The 23,481-nt window shown below is 41.2% G+C and overlaps 1 protein-coding gene across 1 annotated transcript; it reads right to left on the bottom strand.

Annotated features, from left to right (window-relative positions):
- Positions 1 to 17,063: 17,063 nt before the first annotated feature.
- Positions 17,064 to 23,132, bottom strand: klf6a (Kruppel-like factor 6a). The gene is made up of 4 exons (XM_017704874.2): positions 22,657 to 23,132; positions 20,241 to 20,832; positions 19,084 to 19,207; positions 17,064 to 18,085 (listed from the first exon to the last, which is right to left on the bottom strand). The coding sequence occupies exons 1-4, from the start codon at positions 22,756 to 22,758 to the stop codon at positions 18,034 to 18,036; spliced, it is 870 nt and encodes a 289-aa protein (XP_017560363.1). The 5' UTR covers positions 22,759 to 23,132; the 3' UTR covers positions 17,064 to 18,033.
- Positions 23,133 to 23,481: the final 349 nt, after the last annotated feature.

Raw genomic sequence — 23,481 nt, forward strand, 5'->3', positions numbered from 1 at the left:
GAGAGAAGTACAGTCAGTCTTCTAGATAAACAGACAAGCGTGGTCTGTTACCCCAGCTAATGTTACTAGGCTAGGCTCAAAGTAAACTGATGCCAGACGTGATCAGTTATGTTGAAAGTTTTATTTTATTAACTTTACACAATGCACTGTAAAAAAGAACTTGAACTTGATGTTAATCGCTACTTCCACCATTCAGTAGCATAGCAGTGCTGTGCAGTGTTTCTATGGGATGCTACATACTATATGCAACATGTCTGGTATGCAGTGACCTTGCGGCTCACTTTCATGGACACATATTAAGCTTAGTCAAAAATTAGCCAAAACTTCTGAGTAATAACACTGTTAAGATGTAAACAAAGTCATTCAGAGCGGCTGAATTTGAAACATTCCGTTCTAGAGAAACTCACAGAGTCAGAATTGTTCATGCTGTCTGATGTGTGAGACATTGTTTCATGACAGTTTTGAGAAGATTTTGGCCTAAATTATACTATTATACTATTTAACTCAACAAAAAAAAACATTAACATTACATAAAAACACATAGAAGACGCACGCAGGTTCCCTTGTGGTTTTGGAGAGTAAATAAAATGGCTTTATTTGTGCTGTAGACATTGTGACCCTCGGTTCCTATCACCACCACTGTAAAGAGATCTGAACCTGTAGGTTCTAACGAACCATTTCACATCAAAACATTCTGACTTTGTTCACAGCTTACAGATTGAACTATGCAGGGTTGAAAGAGTTAATAGGATTTAATTGATGCTCATTGTTGCCGTTCTCTGCTTGTAAACAGAACCCCTACACTAGGCCTTGTTATATGAATGGCAGAATAATTTGTGTGCACACATGAAACATTACATTAAGATGTCATTTCATGTGACTGTTTTTTATTTGTATTTTTCTATAAATTAAATCTCTGTATATTTCTTTACATTAAAATGTAATGATATTTTTGCGCTGTCCTGTAAAGTTAGCATTTAGGAGCTCCATTTTTTTTTTTTTTTGTGATCAGCCCCGTCATGGATGTTTAACTTCATAGCTTTGATGCTGCTTGGTTTGCTGCATGGATGTTTGGTCTGTAAATCACACAGCCATCATGGGCAGGAGCTGTTGCAGGACGTGCGAGATGTGTAAAATGTGTCAGAGGTCAGCAGCTTCCCGTGACAGTCCATAAATTACACTTTAATCACAGCTAACCTAACGGAATGGAACGACCTTCCGTGGCCTTTGCGTGATTAAAATGTAAAAATAAATAAAGAAAGAAAATAAATAAAAGGAAACCTGTTGCTGTTCACATATTGATTCAATCCAGCATTGCTACTCCGTGTTTCCACCACCTGCTTCGCCTCTTTCACTCCACGGCGCACAATGACAGGTTTGTTGCTTGCTTTTTTTATTAGTTTTCGTCTCTTTGACCTAGAATAGCTGGGAACCTGAGCGCGAATGTGCTAGACGGCAGTGTCACTGGCTCTCTGGCTCTTAGAGCCCTCGCTTCACGCCTGACTCCCACGCATCAACACAGGCTGGAAACAGCAGTGACAGGCGCAGGGGTTCGGCTCAAGGGTTCTGTTTACTGTTGACGTCTTACTGTGACTGAAAGTAAGCAAGAGTGTTGTCTACTTTGCTTTCGTTTGGTCTTTTTGCTGCCGGTAACGAGGACGCATGCCGTGTTAATTGGTATATCTACTGTCATATGCCAAAGTTGAATTAACCCCTCATCAAATTACCTGTCTTGTTTGTTTTATTTAATAATAAAACATAAAATATAAAATGTGTCATAGCTTTTGCACATGAAAATTCTTATGTTCAGTTTTTCTCCCAATATGTTAAATTCAGCAAATTAACAAAAACTGTATTAAAATCCATAGAGGATGTGTTCACTTCTACATACAATTCTCTGCCCACACGTTCTTTCATAGCAACTGGACAAGGTTTACAAACCATTTGCAAAAATCCCTTCAACCTAATGAATTTATGATGGAGCTTAGATTCGCTGCACAGGCTATGTTCACATTACCAAGCTGAAGTGGCACAAATCTGCTTTTGCCTTAATGTGACACAGATCTGATCTTTTTATACGTGATCCTGTAGAAATCATAAGCAATGAGGCAGGTAATGTGAATGTAACCACAATGTTGACTGTGTAGTTGTCTAATCTAAGCTAGACAGTGTTGTTGTATAATTGAAACTACTCAGGTTGCAAACAGCAATGCTAACCATGCTAACATTAGCACAATTACAAGCCACCTAATTTGTGGCTGTTAGACCTTTGACATATTTATGAAATAAACATCATTTGAAATGAATAATGCACTTTAGGACTGGCACCAGCAATTCTAGTACTCAAGTATTTGTTACTTTGATATTTGGAAGCCTTGTCCTTTTTTAAAGCCATAAAAATGAGCGTTTATAAACTTCATCAGCAAAGGGCTTTAAACAGTTGGCTGGTAATTTATATGAAATGTTATAAATGTTATAAATAAATACATTATAGCTTGACCGCACAAACAGCAGATCTGTTTATTTCAAAGAAACCACAGAAATAAGTCTCCTCCACAGTGAGATGCACACCAACAAGATCATCACCTTTTAGTAAATTATCATTATTATATTATATAACAGTTAGTTCCGGCCACGCGAGCTGATTGGTAGAGAAGCGTTCTAATCGTGCTGTTATTTCACCATAACATCACAGGTTTTTCACAAACACTGTATCACTCCGCTAAGACGCCGTTGCTAAGCAACGAGTTTGACAGCTGTAGGAGACGCTTAAGCTCTTTGAACAGTTTTACTTCCTACTTTGCCACAAACAGAAAATGGGTACTTCCAAGATCATATGTGACCGAGAGCCGATTTGGTCAGACTCTGAAGATGAGACTCCACTAAATTCCCAAACTGTCAGTTTGTCTGTGTGCAGCTGGAGAAGAACTGCCAGCTGTGCGGTGACTAAGCGGAGCTCATTACTCAGATGTCGTAACAAGCTGCTTGTTAAGGAACTATAATTTGGCAGAAGGAACTGTAAACATCAAACGCCACATTCACGGCTATTTAACTACTGTGTAAAAGCAAGAACACAAGAGGGAGTGTGCTATCACTATAACATCACGGCTGTGATGATCTATGGCACTTGCCTTCGGTAACACACTCACTCTCATTTTCTATTGCTTCAATTTAGCATGTAGACACACATGTACACAGGTGAAAACAAAAACTTATTTAAATCTGTGCCGGAGGAGTTATGCGGTGTCCACATTAGCCAGTGTAGAACTGGAGTTTCTGTGTTTTCTATTACTGTATAAAAGATGCATGAGTGAGTGGGGAAGCTCATTCGGAGTGCTGTGCAGATCATTAGGAGCTTATAAGTGATTAAGTCAGAGTAACCAAAAACAAATGAGTTATGTGTGACTTATAATCCTACTGATGCATTGCTGGTGTAAACGTGTAGTTTGTGAGACACACTAAATGAACGTTTCCCGAATTTTTGCCTTTGTTAGATTCTACATTCTTTACACATGACAGGAAAAACAGCAGAAACAGACACTTTCTATGTGTCTGCATTAAAGGACCCATATCAAGGAAACACATTTATAAATAAAAATGAATAAATAAGAAAATGAATAAGAGTCTGATGTAGTATGTAAACACTGTACATGTCGTTCCCCAGTCCATACAGTGCATTTCTGAAATGTGAGCTATAAAAACAGCCTGTTTCAATTTCAGTGCTTTTGTGATGTCACAAAAACCAACACATTTACACCTATCCAACTGTTCAACTACAGCAGGCTAGCCCCACCCATTCACACTGAAGTTAAAGAGTGTTTCAGCTTTTTGAACAAGGCACAATACAGGTTAGTCAATCAGAGCAGAGCTCATTTACATATATCAGTCTTAAAGGCACAGTATCTAATACAACCTGTTGTCATGGCTCCATCTCTTGAGTATTGACAACTTAGACGTCGTTCATGGCCTTTTTAATTCAAATCTCACTCTCACAGACCTCCAACGTGAAGCCTTGCCGATAGCCTCTTTCGTGTGGTTATGTAATTTTTTCATTCGCTAGTCATGTTTCTTGCAATTGATTAGCATTAGCATTAGCATTAGCATAAACTTGGTCCTTTGCGTCTTTATTAACACTGGCGATTGTGTTCATATTGGCATTAGCATTAAAATCTTCTTAAGCATTTTTTGCTAGATGTTATGTTGCTTGCGTCTTTTGTTTTACTCAAGTTTTATTGTTTAGTTTATTTTAAAGTTATTTTTAGCAGGTATCATGTGTTAGCCTATCCTTGCTTAGCTTTCTTTTGTTCTTTTGTCCTTGGTATTTTATTATTGAGCCTTTTCTACTATTGCTTCACTTATCTGATTTTTTTTCCCCCCATTTTTTCTGTTTCCTCTGTTTATAACCCTCCCAGCCTGGTTTCTTATTGCACTTGTGGAATTCAAAGAGATAAAGAGAGGCTGGAAAATATTAACTGTGCCTGTTTTGATCCATAGAAGCACACAGATGTTATAAAGGGAAAGTAAAATAATAAAAAAAGACAAGATGTAACAACAAAATGTAGGTTTATGGGCATTTCTAGGACTAAAATGGGTGCGTTCTCTCAGACAGACAACTAAAATCTGCTTTAAATATTATTTAAGAATGAGTTTCCAAGTGCTCATTCAGAAAGATATCAGGATAGGTACTCAAAGGTTGTAAAAGGGCATACGCTACATTTTCTCATTTCTCATTTTCTCAATGCAAACATTCTGTACAGCTTGTTCAACTTGCTATGTGGATGAAACATTGATGGGTCAATTATGAGAAGAGGCATTATAGATGATAAAGCACTGTGTGCTCCTCCTCCATCTCCAACTTGTATATTTCAGAGCGATAGGCCGTAAACAGAATCCATAAATAGCCTCTCTCTCTCTCTCTGGCAGAGTCCTAAAAGGTTGTTTTGTTCCCAGTAAAAGTTAAAATTGGAAGCTACTAGCTTCAGTGCTAATCCTTGGGTCTGGAACCTCTCAGCATTTTCAAGTGCTGTTTCGAAAACATTTAACATTAGCATTTTGAAGGGGCCCTCAAGGAGTCTTTTTTTTGTGGCTGGCGTTTTTGTTTTATTGCTGACTTTTCTGACCCAAGCTTCCAGCCACGATACAAACCCACATCCGCAGCGAATAAAGCATCTTCCAGCGGTAATCTCCATTAGAGTTAGCACGGCAGGTGAACCGGCATGCTCTGTTTCTTCTCCATCTTCCTCCATGACACGTTTAAGTCAAAGCGGCTTTACGGTGACCCTTCTTAAAGGGGTGACGTGTCTGTTTTTCTCTGCCTGCGCCCTCTTGAACTTCTTGCTGTTTTTCCACAATAAAAGATCAGCTATGGGTGTCCTTTGAAATACCATAAAGGCTGCTCTCTCTCTTTGTGTGCACTGTCGTATAGCCACTTTCACGAGAGATTGCTCATGAAAGTGAGCGGCTGATGAATTCATTTTTCTCAACCTACTCCGCGGTATCTTGTGTCAACTTTACAGTGCAGCTTACAGGAGTCAGAAATGAAACCAGCGCTAATGTCACTTCAAAGAGAGCCCACAAAATTACTAATCTTGTTCCTATTTGTCTGTCCAGGGCTGTTTCTCAGCAGGTAAATTTTATATCCTTATAGAAAAAAAAAGAAAAACTGATTTAGAAGGCTAGAATCCCCCCACACCCCCCTACCTCCTGCTCAAATAATCCTTCCCAAAATCTCCTCTTTTGATATGTTTTACTTCAGACTTTCAGTCAGCAATTAATTAGTGTGACCACGAAGGTCTATCCAGTGTGTGTAGGTGTACACTGAGCTGGAGAGATGAAGGGAAAAGAGATTTATTAATATTCCCTTCCATGATTTTCACGACTCCTGCCGCTCCTGCTCATTAGTGGTCAGAGATTAATTGAAAAACAGCCCAGTCAAACACAAGTGTTAACACCTACTTTCATACCGAGATTATTTTTTTCTCTTTTAAAGCAGAAATACTTCGGCGTTCGCCTTTAGAAGTGTTAAAAGCGAGTTTCGAAATCACTGCCAGTGAAAAAAACCTGATTTGTCAGATATTAGAAGAGACCCGAAGGTTAATGGAATAACTACAGAGAGAGCTTGTGGTGTAAAGGACACCCAAACAGACTTAGGCATGAACGAACTTGAGTTTACCTGCAGATGTAAGTCATCAGCAAGGCAAAAGGAAGAAGTAGAGAATGATAGCTAACACAACTCTCTGCAAGTTTATTAAACATAACATCGAACAGCACATTTTGTTCATTTAATTGCTCAATGCTGCTACAAGGATGTCAGCTGTCAATAGCAAAGAGCCCATATACTACATTTTTCTTGTATATTATTTCTTAACCTGAGGCAAAGTTTGTGTACTAAAAATATTTTTCCATGACCTCCAACCTCTTTCAGGCTGTTTCTGTTACTGTGCCTTTAAGACTGATATATGTAAATGACCTGTGCCCTGGTCATAAATATGACTTGGAAGCATACACAAGCATTGTAACCCAGCAGTGAATGATAATGCTTAATAATACTTGATGTCAAATGCCTGAAGAAGAACATTGCAATCATGCACATCGTGCAAAAGTGCAAAGCTACAAAGCTGAAGCAGAGATTGAAACGAAGGCTTGTTCGACTTGATGAAAGCAGGCTGACCTCTGTAATTTAACACATAACACAGATTTAATGTCCGATTTCTGCCAGAAAATTAAAGCTCACAAATGTGAAAAAGAGTTGCTGCTTGTTACGGTGAAGCTGTTCACATTGCCGTGGACACGCCACTGTCTTTGAAACGTCCTGACCAGGCAGAGAACTTCATGCTTTTCTAACTTTTCCAAATTTGTTTGAAATATAGAGTTACAATATTTTATCCAAATCTGTTTTCAGTATTGGTTAAATATCATTAAGTTATATATCTTAAGAATCATTAGGATTATTTTAATATTTGTTTAATGAAAAGGTAAAGCTAAATTGCAATTATGTTTTCAACATTCAAACTGATGGTGACATTGGCATTTCCAAAGAACTGCATTTTGCCTATTCTCAAAAAAATACATGAATTTAATCTAAAAAATGACTTAACGTAGTAACAAGTAAATTCACTAGTTTTATTTAACCTAAATAAATACTTTGAATGAACAATCCTTTCAACCAAAGTAACTTTTTTAGTTGAATAAAACTGGTTCAACTGCTTGATACCACACAAAGCAACCATTTCATTCAGTAAATTTTCAAAGGAGTTTTCAAAAATCTCCACTTTGGTGAGCATTTTAGTAACCTAAAATGGCACTTTCCTGTGGATTGAAAGCCAAAAAACATGCATTCAAAAAGTTCTGGACACTTGTAATGCCAATGTAATCAGCCACAGCTACTTAAGGGACCAGCTCATGTTCTACAACTTTCTAGCTAAGGTTTGGCTCAAATCAGTTGTGTTGGTTGCTAGATTACTGACATGCAGTGTGCTGAATTGTAGTGCCTAAAATCATGGTCTTCTTTCAGTGGCCAATTCCCTGCACAGAGAAAAGCAAACATTTCTCTAGATAGGCCCCAAAAAGGACTGACCGAGTGCATCCTTCCAAGCATAGTGTCTGCAACCCTTCTGACTTTGCACTGTGGAGAGCGTAGCCTTCCTAGTGAGCAGGGCATGGGCATCACGTCTGGGCACCTGTCTCATTCTCTCCCTTAGCTGGCCAGAAGAGGCTGAGAGGTGCGAGTTGTCATGGTGATTAAATGCAGCAGTATTTGAGCTAACTTGAAGAAAGGAAGCATGTCTGAAAGCATTTCAAATTCTCCACACAAACTAATAGGGGCCTGAACTCTCTACAGGTCCTGATGCTACACTCTCCGAGATTGGGAGCTCTGCTGGTTTTTAAGAGCCAAATATCAGGCTTCTCAGTGAAATCCATTTAGTTCCCTTGAAGAAACAACATTTGCATCAGGTACAGGAACACAGCCTCGGAATTATATAACGCCTGGGACGGATCTGGGAGTGAATGCATAATAATTTCTGATTCACAAAAAAATAAATAAATAAATTACTGCGACAACCAGGAGCAGATTTCTAGCTGCATATCTGTGTAGTTTTGACAGGGTATTAATTGGTGTACAGTGTGTTTGGGTTAGCGCTAGGCAACCCAGCACTGGGTATTATCTGATTCTATAGCCGTTGCATAACAGCGACCATTATGAATGCTAGCTCGCAGTAGGGATGCATGCATCTCCAGGGACAAAACATTCCAGTTTACTTTCGAAAGGCTGCAGGATTTCATAATGAGAGCGAAACAGAAGGTCTAGCTAGCATGGTGCTAACATCAGGGGCCATTAGAAAGGAATGTGCCTTCACTTCCCCATGCCACACTGATTGACCATTCAACCCTAAATGCGAGCAAACAACCATCCACTAAGCTCCTCATCTCTGGAGAATACTGCTACGCTAGTGACTCATGCTAACAGTCTGGAGAGTTGCTTTAAACACAGTTTACATTGTGATACTGCCTGCCTTTCTTAGAGGATGACTCATAACACTAAAGCAATGCACTCATATCCCCCTGGGTTAAGATTATACATGACTGTTTTATTACAGCAGGAAAATCCTTTTAGGTACATATTCACACACCCACAGACTTTCTCAAGTAGTTCATTGTTTCTGGTGCTAAATCTAGTAATTGAATTTACTTTATTTTTTAAGTCTCATTCACGTGTCTTCAACTTAGAGGTAGCAGTGGCAAAAATGTAATCATATCATTTGCATGATGATATTGAGTGTTTCAGAGGTTTGATAGGTTGGAGCAGACAAAAATGAACCGTAATGATTTTTATTCAATGTTTCATGCAATGCACTGTACAAAATCCAATTAAAAGGACTAATTCTGCTCTATTAATGATGAAGCATGCAGTTGTTCATTGTTCTTTAAATAATGAGAGTATCCACTATATGCTCAGAAATGCTTATTGTTATTATTATTACTATTACATTACATTTAGCAGACGCTTTTATCCAAAGCGACTTACAAATAATGTGGTACATAGAACAAACATTACTTATTACTTATTGTGAAGTATTGTGACACAGTTTATCATGATAATGGCATATTTTCATCCCTACTTGGAAGAACATTGGCTTACCATGCTCCTTAAAAATGGTTCTTTGAGGCTTCTTAGTATAGGAACAATGACAACGCAAAAAACAAACTTTGTTGCTTATATCATTCTTTGCATGAATACTTGGTTCCTCTCCATGATGGAGAACCAGTTGTATATACACGTGTGTTCAAAGGTTTGGAAACTATTATCAATTTTATTGAATAAAATTCAGCGTAGACACAAATACTATAAGCAAAACACCGGGATATACGCTCTTCTGAGAAAGCTTTCTTCACGATTTCGGAGTGTGTCTGTGTGAATTTGTGCCCATTCAGTCAAATGAGCATTTGTGAGATCAGGCAGTGATGTCAGATGAGAAGGCCTGGCTCACAGTCCAGTTCATTTCAAAGGTATTCAGTGGTGTTGAGGTCAGTTCTCTGTGCAGGCCACTGGAAATCCTCCACACAAAACTCATCATACAATGTCTTCATGGACCCTGCTTTGTGCACAGGGGCTCAGTAATGCTGGAACAGGAAAAAGTCTTCCCGAAACTGTTTGCACAAAGTTGGAAGGACATAACTGTTGAAAATGCCTGGACATGGTAGCATTAGCACTAGCCTTCACTGGAATTAAGGGGCCGAGCCCAAGCCCTGAAAAACTGCCCCAGACCATTATCCCTCCTCCACTAAATTTTACTACATCAGAAAGCTCGTTTCCACTGCTCTAGGGTTCAGCTGCTCAGGCATGGAAACACATGTTATGAAGCTCCTGATGCACAGTTCTTTTACTGATGTTGCCTCTAGTTTGGAACTCGGTAGTGATTCCTGCCACGGAGGATAGGTGATTTTTATATGCTTCGACTTTTGACCGCCCTTCTCTGTGAGGTTGTTTGGTCTACAACTTTGGGACTGAGCTGTTGTTGCTCCTAGACGCTTCCATTTCACAATAAATTTCACAAACGGACTTGTGGCAAAGATGTCATCCTATGATAGTGCCAAGTTTAAAGTCACTGAGCTTTTCAATATGACCCATTCTACTACTGGTGTTTGCCTATGGAGATTGCATATCTATGTGCTTGATTGTATACACCTATAAGCAATGGGTGGGGCTGAAACATCTGAACTCAAGCAGTGGTTTTCCACATACTTTCGGCCATGTGGTGTATTTTAAGATGTTTTATTCAACATTTAAAGCTTTTCGGGAATGCCTAGAAGGTATTAAATCATAATTAATACACTGTGATAAGTCATGTGCTTTGAGATTAGATCACCACTTTATTATAAGTTAATTCTGAATATTAGATAGCTTTCTGGAACCATCTACAGCTCTGTTCGTTACCCAGTTTCTTACAAACGAGTTGAAATATTGGCATTATATCAGAATTGTTTTTTTGTATCTGCAATAAATTGGTTTTATATTGTTTAAAACATCAAAACTATTGAATGGTAGCGTAGCTCTTTAAAGAACCTTTTAAAAATGGTCCTATATAGGAGCAAAGGGTTCCAGCCAATGAAGCTTTTGTGATATTGCATGAAAACTTTTATTTTCATGCAGTATCATTGTGTGTAGGTTAATTTTTCATTAGGCCTATACTTTATTTAAAAAAAAGCACATCTATATTAAGTCCCTACCTTCCAGTCCCCGCAAGGTCATCAGTCAGTTCAGCAGACGAAAGACGTCACCACACAATTACACCATGTGAATGGAAGTTGCACAGGGGTCAGTGGGCAGATGACCCCCGGCTTGGCCTTTAGTGTGCAGGAGTCACGTGACAAGGTGAACTTAAACGATGCCACAAAGGAGAGGGCAAAAGGACATTTTGGCCATCAAAGTGATTTTTTTCCTAATGAAAAACTACCAACAAATCTCTATAATTCTCGTGTTTGCTTGCGGCTCGAAGGGAGCCGGCATCTCTGAGGGCTCTGTCTCGATGTTCAAAATGAGCCATTAAAGCCTTTCTAGTTTGTTGTGATGGAAATTAATCTGTGTTGAAAGGAAGAGTGCACTGCTTCTGCTTGCATTTCTGGGCCCAGAAGTGTCTAATCACCCAAGACTCTTTCTGCCAAATGCTCAGATCTTTTTTTTTTCCTCCCTCCTTTTATTATTTTTCTTTTTTTCCAGCATTCATCAGCGCTAATTGCAGCTTGCTAATTGGGTGAAGCATCCACTTTGGAACCTTGATAGTCCTTTTAAAAATATTTGTTTTTAATGAATGGATGGGACACAGACAAAACACAAGGATGATAATGATCATGATCCTGGCTCGTAAATATTGAGTCACAGTAAGCACCGATGATAATGTGGTAACATTATACTTACACTATGGTGCTTTCACCCCTTGCTTTCCTTCTTATCAAATCTGACTCAAACGTTATTCATGCAAGTTCCTGAGCTTTAAGTGAGCCCTTTTGCTTGGATACATGCGAACTTCCATGTATTACAGGAACTTCTTATCTTAAGTCCTAAGTTTAGATCTGACAAGGTCAATATAAGATATAGGGACTGTATTGTCTTTTACAGCATCTTATTGCTGCAAAAGATGATATAATTATCTTATACAGTGCCTACTACTCAAGTCAATAATCAATTATTGTCTGTTGTCAAGGACCTACAACAAACTCACAGATGAAATGTAAACAATCAAAATAATGCCAACAAATGTAAGTTACACTGTATGGCCAAAAGTATGTGGATGCCCTTCATAATTAATGGAAACTGGCAGAAGAATGGGTTCTTTTCTGCCCTGCTAGATTTGCCCCGGTCAATTGTAAGTGCTGTTACTGGAAAATGGAACCATCAATAAGCAACAACATCTCAGCCATGAAGCAGTAGACCACACAAACTCATACAGAGGGGCTGCTGAGTACTGAAGAATGTAGCACATAAAAATCTCCTATCCTGTGCTTGACTACAGAGCTCCAAACTGTCTTTGAAAGCAACATCAGCACAAGAACTCTGTGTCAGAAGCTTCATGAAATAGGTTTCCATGGTTGGGCAACTGCACACAAGACTAAGATCAATATGCACAAAGCCAAGCTTTGTCTGAAGTGGTGCACAATACACCACCACTGGACTCTTCAGCAGTGAAAACGTGTTCTTTGGAGTAATAATTCAGGCTTCACCATCTGGCAGTCTGATGGATGAACCTTTGTCTGACAGATGCCAGAAGAACGCTACCTATCCATATGAATAGTATGAGAAAGTTTGGTGGAGGAGGGATAATGGTCAGTGTTTGGGCTCCTCAGTTCCAGTGATGGGCAAAGTTAATGCTACAGCATACAAAAATAGACAATTATATGCCTCCAGCTTTGTAGCAAGAGTTTGGGGAAGACCCTTTCCTGTACCCTGTGCACAAAGTGAGGTCCAAAAAGATAAGTTTGGTGTGGAGGAACTCAAGTGGCCTGCACAGACCTGTGACCTCAACACCACTGAACACCTTTGTGATGAATTGGAAAGTAGATTGTGAGCCAGAGTTCGACATCCAAAATCAGCACCTGACCTTACAAATGCTCTGCTGACTGAATGGGCACAAATTCCGAGAAAGCTTTCCCAGAAGAGAGGAGGCTGTGATAGCTACATAGTGGGGGCAACTCCATATTAATGCCCATGATTTTGGAATGAGGTGTCCAATAAGCTTACATAGATGAGATGGTCATATTTTTGGTATAGTGTATTTAGTTAGACAGCTTCTAATTTAAACATAAGAACTCTTATTCTGTAAAAAAAAAAAAACTACTGCGCTAAATTAGATGAGAAGTTCTCATGGTGTTTGAACAAATAAGGTAAGATTAATAAGGTACAGGTCTAGGTTCAAATCTCAGCTGAACCATGTATCACTAGCCATCTATCACTAGTATCCTGATCAGGTACCAGAAACATCTGCACTGATAACAATGGAAAAAGCACAGTTCCAGTTTTCTGGTGCCCAAGGGTCCAGTACTCCAGTACTGCAGTGAAGATAATGCCCATGAGCTCGTCACACAGCATAGTGTTCTTTGATGCTTAACAAATCTGCATGATCAGCAGATCAAAAAAAAAATACACAGACACAAAAATAATCTTTTGAAAATATATTCCATACTTTAAAATGTACTGATAAAAAGTAACAATACATTTCACACACTAAAATAAAAATAGCTTTTATTTGTTACATATATGTATTGGTTCAAGATGAAAAGATTTCAGACTTAAACACATCGGATAAACAGTGCTCTCACTTTTCTTTCTTTACATATTCCCCCTTTCTTAACTACCAGCGCTTCAAACGCAGCGCTTTCTCACCCACCCATTGCCCTCTGGCAAAGACATGCTTTGATGCCGTGACATTGCCTTTAATTTCGATGCTCTGCACTGCAGCTCACCTTTGGACTTATCAAGAAAATACAAGGCACCAAATATGAAGAGACTTGCCTAGCTGCTCTCAGTCTGCATGCAAAGGTCACTGCTGCTTTTGTGGAGGGCACTGCCCAGATTCCACGTTAGGCTCTGAATTATGATGAGGTGAAAAGGTACGGCGGCCTATCGTTATTAATGTACATTGGGTTAAGGAGTGTGTCGTGTGGTTGAAGGTGATTTATCTGCAAAGGGTAATCCAGGATTTGGGGCATTCCCAAGACAAATGTGGGAAAGTATGGGGCTTGTAAATCAGCAAAAACATGTGGCAATACATGAAAAGCGGTTCCTTTTGCAGGCTACTTGCTATGCTGTTTTTATTACCATTAGGAATAATCGCTGGAGACATGGATAGACTGATATAAAATTTTACACCACCTCACTACAGTACATCATCAAGCGTGGGCTGGAATTCTCTTATGTTTAATGATTGATTTGGGACTACTTGACCTTTAAGGGTTTGATGTATCTACGCAACTATCTGGTGCTGCATAACAATGTCTCAGACTGAGAGCGCAAGAGGAAGGCTAAGCTGAGTATAGAAGTTCTCATACTGTTGCTGCATCATCTGTATTACCAATCAACAACCATGCTGTCCCCTGGCGTAAACAATAATCGAACAAGATTATTGCTAATACTAGCTAATCTACTGATTATAAAATGACCCTTACTGTAAGAAAACAGTTTTTGCATGCATTACCTCATTCATGGGCCTCAATTTTGGTAATTAAATAAATCTGCACAGGCCTTTTGATTAGTGTGCAATGGGGAACATTATCTTATTTGTATCAAATAATCATCTAACAGCCATGTAAATACATGATGCTAATGAAGTGCCAAAGGCAGCCTCGGTTTGCTGATGGGTAATTTGCAGGGCTTTGATCGCAACTGGTGCAAGTGTTGACTGCAGGGAAAACCAGAAGGAAGAATCTTCTTTTTTTTATTTCAGTGTTTTGGGGAAGTGGCCAAACCTTGGCAAAACATTCCAGTGCTAACCCTGGCAAAGTTTAGCTGGGTCAGGTTTCTTCTTTTAGCAGACGGATTCTCAGAGGGTCCAATTTACCATCTTTCTCGATGAAGAGTTTCTCTATTTTTGGCAGATCTGTGAAAGTCCTCACCCGCGTACCACAGATGTGAGTTCTGCATCTGTTCTGGTGCATAAAAAATGACCAAATCAACCAGTGTCTATCAGTCAAATCTTCCCATGTGATGTTCTTCATTTTCAGTAATGATTATTAAGAAAAATAATGTCTAAGCTTTCTATAGTGATGCTTTCTGACCCAGAACTAGAGTCCAGTGTTATTTGTAATGTTAGGCTGTATTCTGTAGTGCAGCACTCTTCATCAGTTTGACAGAATTCATGATATTGTATCAGTTTTGTGCTTTACTACATTACCCAGCATGCATTGCACCAATAAAACCCTTGGGAATCCTTAAGGCGCCAACAAACCCTAGGTATCATTTGTATTTAGAATGCACTGCGTTTGAAAAGTGGTGACCGACTCTAGAGGCACATCAAAATAGCATATCAAGGAATTACTGTACATATATAATTACTGTGTATTATTTATCATTTCATAAAGTCCTGAAATATGTAATAAAATAGTCTGGTGTCTAGCATGTAGTATTTCAATATACGCTGCATAGCTTTAATAAAATAACAGAAATTGTGACTTTTGAACAGAAGAGTATGTTGTAAGTATATTCCTCACTTAAAAATATAAGTAGAATATATATATATATATATATATATATATATATATATATATATATATATATATATATATAAGTTATATATATAAGTTATTATGTTACTGTTTGTATGGGTTAGTACTACATTTGTGGTCCTCCAAACGTTTAGAAGCAGTGCTAAAAGGAAATGAGGCAAAACAACGGAGCAAATGATGTCTGATAAGAATTTCTTATTATTCCAATAAAAAATACATTCATACAGAAATAGAACAATTTTGCAAAACAATTTCAAATAAAATTTATATAAAGCAAGAACAAATAAAAATCTTAGAAAATGTTTTTTTTTTTCTTTTTTGTATTTCATTTTTACCTTTTCTTTCTTTTCAATTTTTTACAAATATTCTATAATAGACAACAGGGGAAACTGTGAGAGAAAAGAGTGATAGAAAGCGTCAGTTATAGTTACAAGCAAAATGGGAGGCTTTCATTAAGGCTCTATTGCCGCTTGAATGATGTTGGCCACTGTTTCGTAGACAGGATGTACTGTTCTCTGTGCCCACAAAAAGCCTCGCTGGCTCTGATTTTGTAGCAGCAAGCTTCTTCAGGCTGATCCTCCTACAGCTCGAATCTGATCTAAAATCCATGGAGCACCGCTGCTCTGTCAAATTCCACTCTCTAGTCAAAGTACAGCACTGATAAAGAGAGTTTACTGTCTGCTGTGTCAGACTCGACTCTTTTACAGAATGTATTTCGATATTTGCGTCTATAGATCTGATTCATCCTCGGCCGAAGAAATAAAAGAATAAAACTCCCACAAAATGCTTACAATGCACACAGACAGCCAGCGGACCTGTCTGCCAGCCCAAAGGCTTCGATTCCATGTCTGTAAATGTACATTGTACGGGCTGAAAAGAAGCGATTTATCTTTATCTTTCTGGACGCCTGTTCTCTGTTTCCATAATACTGTTGCTGGGCTAAAACAACGCCATCCAGACAGGTCAATAGCATACTGCCAGAGTCAGCAGTCTGTGGCAGAGTCTATGCCAGCAAAGCCTTTAGTAATTCATTACACAGATGCAGTACAAGGCGAGGCCTGTCCTGCTAGGGCTTGTTAATTACAATAAATCTTTAGGTTTTTTTCCTCCGTCTTGGTTGCAGGGGATACAGGCCTGGCCTTCGAAACCTCACTGCCAAACGCCTGTCAGAGCAGCTGCGTCATTTTACCCCCATTCCCCTCCAGCCTTGTTACGCAATGACCAGACCAGTTTTTGTGGTTTCATCATATTCCACTTTTTGTTTTGTACCATTCAAATAGACCTCTCTAGTATTCATTAGCTATTACATGGTAGTAAAGAAATAAAAAGCTGTTGTTTTAAGTGCTTTGCATGGTGACTCTTATAGATTTTGCTATCTTGCTACATGTCTAGTTTTAAATGTAATCTGAGTGAACGAAAGCTGTCCTGAAGTGTCCTACAGTTCTGTCAGGGTTCGGTCGGAGCGGCCTCTTCCGAAAAAGGAAAGGTGCATTTTTATTGGAAATGGAGCCTTAATAAAGCTATTTCGATCACTCATACAAGACATTGTGTGACCCCCAAGGACCAATCTATTCCACAGGACAAGGTCACTTGCATAAGGCACCATTAAGGTCAACAGTGCATTAATAACACGTAAAAATGGAGAGAAAGAGAGAGAGAGAGAGAGAACAGAACAGAGTGGAAGGGGGGAAAACAGATTTGTGACTAAAGAACAGCTAAGCAATAGTGGTTTTCCCTCGCAAAAAAAAAAAAAAAAAGAAAAGAAAAAAGGCTTAAGTGGGGAGGGGGGGGGGTTTAAAGAGAAGAATCATCAATCCATTTATGTACAATATTGTAACATTTAACCATTCGTATTTAGCTGCACTTTATTGGAATCTATTAGCAGTCCTGATAACAAAGAACAGGAAAAAAAGGAGTACAAACCCTAATACCATGCAACACCTGTCTATGATAGTGAAGTTATAGTTTTTGTGTTTTTATCTCTAAGCACACAGCTTATACAATGGACAACAAAAGAGCTTTTTTGTAGCTTGTCGAGAAAACAAGCTACTGAACACATTGCACATTTAGTAGCTGCACCAAACACCAAAAAGCCACTTTCATTCAGGGCCGGGAACTCTGCAGACCCTTTAAAAAGGGAGTTTTGTACGGGTGGGTGGGTTTAGACGTAACCAAAACCTCCTTGTCCCCTTTGTGATACAGAGCCTGGGGGAGTTTGGCAAGAGTCCCTGCTTCCACACTGACAAGCAGACACATTTTTCCCCCCTCACAGAACAAAAAACGGAACTTGATTTCCCCCCAACACCACTCAGTCTGCAGCGACACACTGGTAGCCCCCCATCCCAGCCTTTTCCTCAACTCACGCACCAGTCACCCTCACACTCAGCGACCGCATTCGTTCACCCTCAGACAGGCTTTTTTTTAATAAGTACCAGTGTATTGGTTGTCCAGGAGTTGTCCCAAAACATGCACCATACAGCACACACCATTCATTCATTCGTTTGTTGTTTTTGTCTGATATTTTTTCCCCTCTTTTTTGTAAATATTCTTTTTTTTTTTTTTTTTTTTAAAGTCCTTCATTTATCGCATCTTCGCGCATGATTTTGTCTTGTCCTCTTCTCTTTTCTTTTTTTTTTTCCACAACCAGTCAGTAGGCCTTTCTCCCGAGGGACCCGGAGGCACAGGATTCGGTGCAAAATGGCATGCTTTGGCTGGAACACTCCACTACCCTCCCTTAAACAAAAGGGCAGGTCAACCAGGAGGCTGGTTAGGATACAAATGAACATATCCCCACACGGCGCACGGACACAACCTGCTTTAGAGGTGCCTCTTCATGTGCAGGGCCAGGTGGTCTGACCTGGAGAAACACCTGGAAAAAAAGGCAGAGGAGAAAAGAGAGTGTTACCTTCACTTAGCCTTAGGCCTCTAATTGGTGTAGTTGTGGAAATTCCTATGCTTTAGGTTCATCACAGTTGCACAGTGCATTTCTTTAAATAGCTATTCTCTGAAAAAATGCTTTAGGGAACCAAAAGTGGTTCTTCTATGGCATCACTCCATTGAACTCTTTTTAGCACGTATGCAGTAAGAAGGAAAGTGTGCTTTCTGATACTCTACAATAAACAGGATGCCATCCTAGGCTTGATCATTAGGCACTAGATTTCTAAACGTGCTTTTTGACAACGTCTGTTGTAAATAATGCTCCACAAATCCATAAAATGAATTTAATGAAACAGATTGAGCTGCCAGCATAGATCAAAAACACACCCCAAGCACTGATCCAGTTTTTGGCCTATCGTTTACATGTACAGCTACAAAATAGGAACCAAATGAAAGGTAAACTTCTTCAGTGTCTGTTGTTGCTGCATGTTTTTCATTAGCCAAACAGGGAACAAACAACCAACACAGAAAACAGAAGTCGAGCGGACAACGAGTCTTTTAAAAAGCATGGCAGAGAACGGAGGGACGCATTGTGCCTCTGTTTGAATACTTGGCGCATTTGCTCATAAAAAAACCCCAGTCGATATCAATATTCTGGAAATACGATACTGTTGCCATTGCTCTTTCAAGCATTTAATCCGATTAGGCAATTAAGTGATGAAATCCAAGCATAATGTGACGACTGCCATCGATGAACAGATAAAAGGAATCAATGCGGTGAATGCGAAATCTATTGTATTTTCACAAGCTGCGCACATCAAAGGCACAGGCAGCCGGTAAAAAGACAGACGCGCTGCGATAACTGTCAGAATTCTCTGTGTCACAGAGGAAGAAGAGCGAGAGCGAGAGAGCAAGACAGTGAGATCGAGAGAGAGAGAGAGAGAGAGAAAGAGAGAGAGAGAGAGACAGAGATACAGAAGAAGTGCATACCTGTCACAGTGACTGCATTTAAATGGCTTTGCACCCGTGTGCTTCCTGAAGTGCCGGGTTAGCTCATCGCTGCGCGCAAAACGCCACTCACAGCCTTCCCATGAACACCTGTACGGCTTCTCACCTGTAAACAGAAAGCACAAACACCTTCAGGCACAGGGGACCAGGCATATAGACCTCACTTTTAAAATAAAAAAATGACAAAAAAAACAGCATCATAAATGTATCAGCGGCAGCCGAATGAGCCTTAATGCACAGTCAGCTGCAGCATTCTGCTGGGAATGATCGGAATGCTTCAAGTGCTGCCTCTATGTCTTGTAAACATAAATAGAATTTGAATGAATGAACAATGAGCTCCACACATAGGCCACGTTTTGTCCAGAACAAGGCCCTTTAAAACGGTGGAGAGCAAGAGAGAAACAGAGAGAGACAGAGAGGGACAGAGAAACAGAGAGGGGGGAAAAAAAGTGGGCCACCCAGTTCCCCCATTGAAATGTCTGGCCCTTTCCCATGACGAAACCAATAGTGTTTTGGTAGAGCAGGTTCCTTTCATCCTGTTAGGCCTTCTCCCCCCCCCCCCCCCCCCCCCCTCCCCCCTCTCCCCCCGCAGGGCACAGCCACATTCCAAACAGATTAGGTCACCGTTTAGGCGTGCAGTCATGCAAGGCAAATATGCAGAGAGTGGCAATGGTATTGCAGCTGGGGACAACCTGAGTGAACTCTCAACACCATTACACAACTGCTCGAGTGGAATATATGAATCTTAGTCAGTTTCAGTGTTAATTCTGGACAGGATGAGGCTCCTTCCGTGTACGTTCACTTTGATAATGTTGCTACAAGAGGCTACAGTTAGTGAGGTAACTCTACGATGAATGTACACTTCTCGTTACCAGCAAGGAACGCTGGGTATTTTCCTCTAGGTTACGTAAATGTGACGCAGCAGTGATCACAGAGGCATCCCAGCTGGTGCTAGACTGGTACGAGTGCCTGTGTGCTCGTATCCATACATGAGAGAGAAAGAGAAACTGTGCATGCTTGATTAAGGCAGAGTTGTGCTCTCATTCATCTTACACGTGGGAAGGTATGTGAATAAGAAAGAAAGAAAAAGAAAGAAGGGAAGAAAGAGCAAAACAAAACTAATAACAGTGCGTTCTTACCTGTGTGAGTGCGCTGATGTGCTTTTAAATGAGAGCTCTTTGTGTAAACTTTCCGGCAGCCGTTGAAGTGACACCGGTGCACTCGCCTCCTCCCGTCCGGAGACGCGTCCCCTCCGGCCGAACCCGACTTATCCGTGCCCGAAACCTTGGCCATGCCCCCATGTCTGATCTTGACGGGCAGGGACAGTTCAGTCTGTATGGACCCCCAAACCTGTGCCACGCTGGGCTCCTGCAGTGCCTCCGGAGAGGATGGAGGAGTGGCGATGATGGACGAACCCAAGTGTCCCGTCTCGGCCAGCACCGAGCCCAGCGGGTTGGAGCTAAAGCTGTGAGTGGGCGAGAGCTCCTCAGAGCTGTCCGAAGCCTCGCTGCTGGCATCTGAGTTGACGCTGTTGGTCTCCAGGGCCTGGCTGTCCTGATTGTCTGGGTCCTCCTTGACCCGTGCAAGGTTTCCATTTGAGTCCAGGTCGCCCTTTGAGTCCCCGCATGCCAGGATCAGTTTGCTCCAGAGGTCCTCTTGGCTCTCAAACTTCAGGTCGGACGCAGAGACGTAAGGTTCACTCTGCAGGTAGCGCTCCAACTCCAAGCAGGTCTGCCATGGAACACAGAACACGTGGTTAGGGCTCCTGATATTTGGCATTACTATAGTGGAGAGCATCATTAGCAAGACCAGTGGTCTCCTCATTCAGATAAGAACAGGAATGTCATCGCTACAGCAAGAAGTGCTTAGGCAAGACTCTCATTGCTGCATTTGTCTACCATTAAAATTCACTCAGCTAAATATGTAGTCATATAATTAGAACACACTTAAAGCCATTTCCCTTTTAGTGTTAATGAGGAACAATGTTTCCACCACCTCTCATTCTGGGTTAAAGTGAGGGAAGTTCAATTTCCATGCACGTATCACGTCAAATCCTTGTCTCTGTCTCTTGTAATACCTGACAGTGAGTCTGAAAGTGTGCTTTAGCTCTGGATTGAGCTCTACCTTGGAGGAAAAAACAGCATTGACTTCTCAAACATCTAATGATAAGTAGTTTCTTCTGAATAAAATCTGCATCGTTTCACATGTCAGAGTGTTACTGGACGTTTAACGCACCTAAAATCCAATTATGGTGCTCTCAGCATGATTGTGTCCAAATTTAGCTTGGCCTAAGCTTGCGTTGCAGAGCCTCATTCTGAAAGACTAACATTTATTCTCTTGGTTAACAGTGGCCGCGTGAGTCATGCACTCGCTTTGGAGTCCTTTTAAGGAAGCCACAGCACTTCCTCCTGCTCTGGTTATGCTGAGTTTCCTCATTCAGGCAGCCGTGGTACTCACGAAAACCCCAACCAACTGCTGGTTTGAAATGAGCAACTCCTCTTCTTAGCAGAAGTACCCCCAGCAGCGATGAGGAGATGACTTCAAAATTCAGCACCACTTAACATCTACCCTCAGCATGAATGCCATCTCCTCTCCGTTATACCGGCCAGTTCGCCAGTGTTCTACAACGTTCTCCAATACTGCTTGCCCAAGAGGTGGTGGGGGTGGGGGGGATTGGTGGGGGAGAAGAACAGCACATTCCCAGGGTCTGTAACCACTGGGGATGCAAGTATGAACACATTTGAGACAGTGCTTGGCTCTTGGCTCATCTCCGAGAACCTCAACCGCCTGAGGGATTACTACCTGGCTGGATTTCAATCATGAAACATTCTCAGGGGGAAAAAAAGCATGTCACATATTTGCCTATCACACCAACATCAGGCTGAATCCAGCCTCCTGTTGGGGTGTTATTTCATATTTCATATGCCATTGATTTCCTGTGTTCTTATGTATCCCCAAAACAGAAGACAAACAGAGCTTCACTTAGGAGCCAAATATGCACTAATATTAGGACTAACAGAACCTTTCATCATTTCTGCTTTTTTGTTTTTATCTCAACTTGAGCTGAAGGAAACAGCGTCAAAGGCATTACTACACTCTGCAACTCTACGAGGTTCACTGATACAGTAACCTACTTCGCCCCCTCCAACTATCAGCGGGAGGAGGCGACACTGACTTGCACTTTGACAGCGTTTCCCCTCGTCGTTACTAAGTTACTACCACAGCTGCAGGCTCCTGCGCAGAAACCCCTGCTTTACTACTGCAGGACCAGCACAGATCAGACCACTCACTGACTGCCTCACTTACCCCTAACCCCAAAACGAGGGCGAAGTTGGCTTGTTAAAATTTCAATTCCCCGGTCCACCTTAAATGCTGCAGCAGCTACCATTCTGGCGCTTCAGCCTCAGGCGCTAGAACGTCAACTGCTGCAGCATTTAAGGTGGAACGGGGAATTCGAATTTGACAAGCCAGCTTAAGCGTATGGGTTGCTCTCAAAAACGTCTAAACGAGCTTCTGCAAGAAAGTTACCTTCACTGTAAAGAGACAAACATTTACCTGTTGCCAGTATTCCTCCAGCGAGGGCAAGGCTGAGAAATAGCCCGTGTCGTGGACAATCTGAAGCTCCTGAAAGATGCTGCACATCGGTAGCACATCCATGGCAAAATCCCACCCGAAAAAGGGAGAAAGAAAAAAACGCGCTGGAAGAAGTTGTGAGATCTTCTCTCTCTCTCCCGTTCTCTAGTCGTGCCCTCCTGTCAACACCACGGTGTTTGACTCGCGTCGTCTCGTACGCGCGTCTGTCTTGCACATGCAACAGCAAAGCAGAAAGCGGTGAAGAAGCGTCGCTCCGCTGAGAGTGCGTGCGTGCGCGCGTGTGTGTTGTGGAGATCGCTCCCTCCCTCTCTCTCTCTCTCTCTCTCTCTCTCGCACACTCGCTCTCTCGCTCACTCGCTCACTCTCTCATTCACATTGGCCGCCACAGCAGCGACGCTGAACTTCAGCTGGAAGAAGAGCAGCGCTCTGTCAAACTTCTTCTCTATTCAAACCTCGCAGCCCGCTCGGCCCCGCCTCCTGTCCAGTCACACCAATCGCGGGCCAACAGGTTGCGCGGGCGCATATGATATCACCGTGAGCCAATCGCAGAGCGTTATGCAGATTAGCTCCCCTCCATTGGTCCGTTCGAGCGTTCGGCCCCGCGCCCTGATTGGGCGGTTATTTTTAGACCCATATATAAGCGGTTTGCACTCACTCACACACTCACTCACACACACTCTCTCTCTCTCTCTCTCTCTCTCTCTCTCTCTCTCTCTCTCTCTCTCTCTCTCTCTCTCTCTCTCTCTCTCTCTTCCCCCTCTCTTCCCCCACTCCCCCCCTCCCTTC

This window comes from Pygocentrus nattereri, chromosome 3 (genome assembly GCF_015220715.1).
Source record: "Pygocentrus nattereri isolate fPygNat1 chromosome 3, fPygNat1.pri, whole genome shotgun sequence".
Taxonomy (NCBI): Eukaryota; Metazoa; Chordata; class Actinopteri; order Characiformes; family Serrasalmidae; genus Pygocentrus; species Pygocentrus nattereri.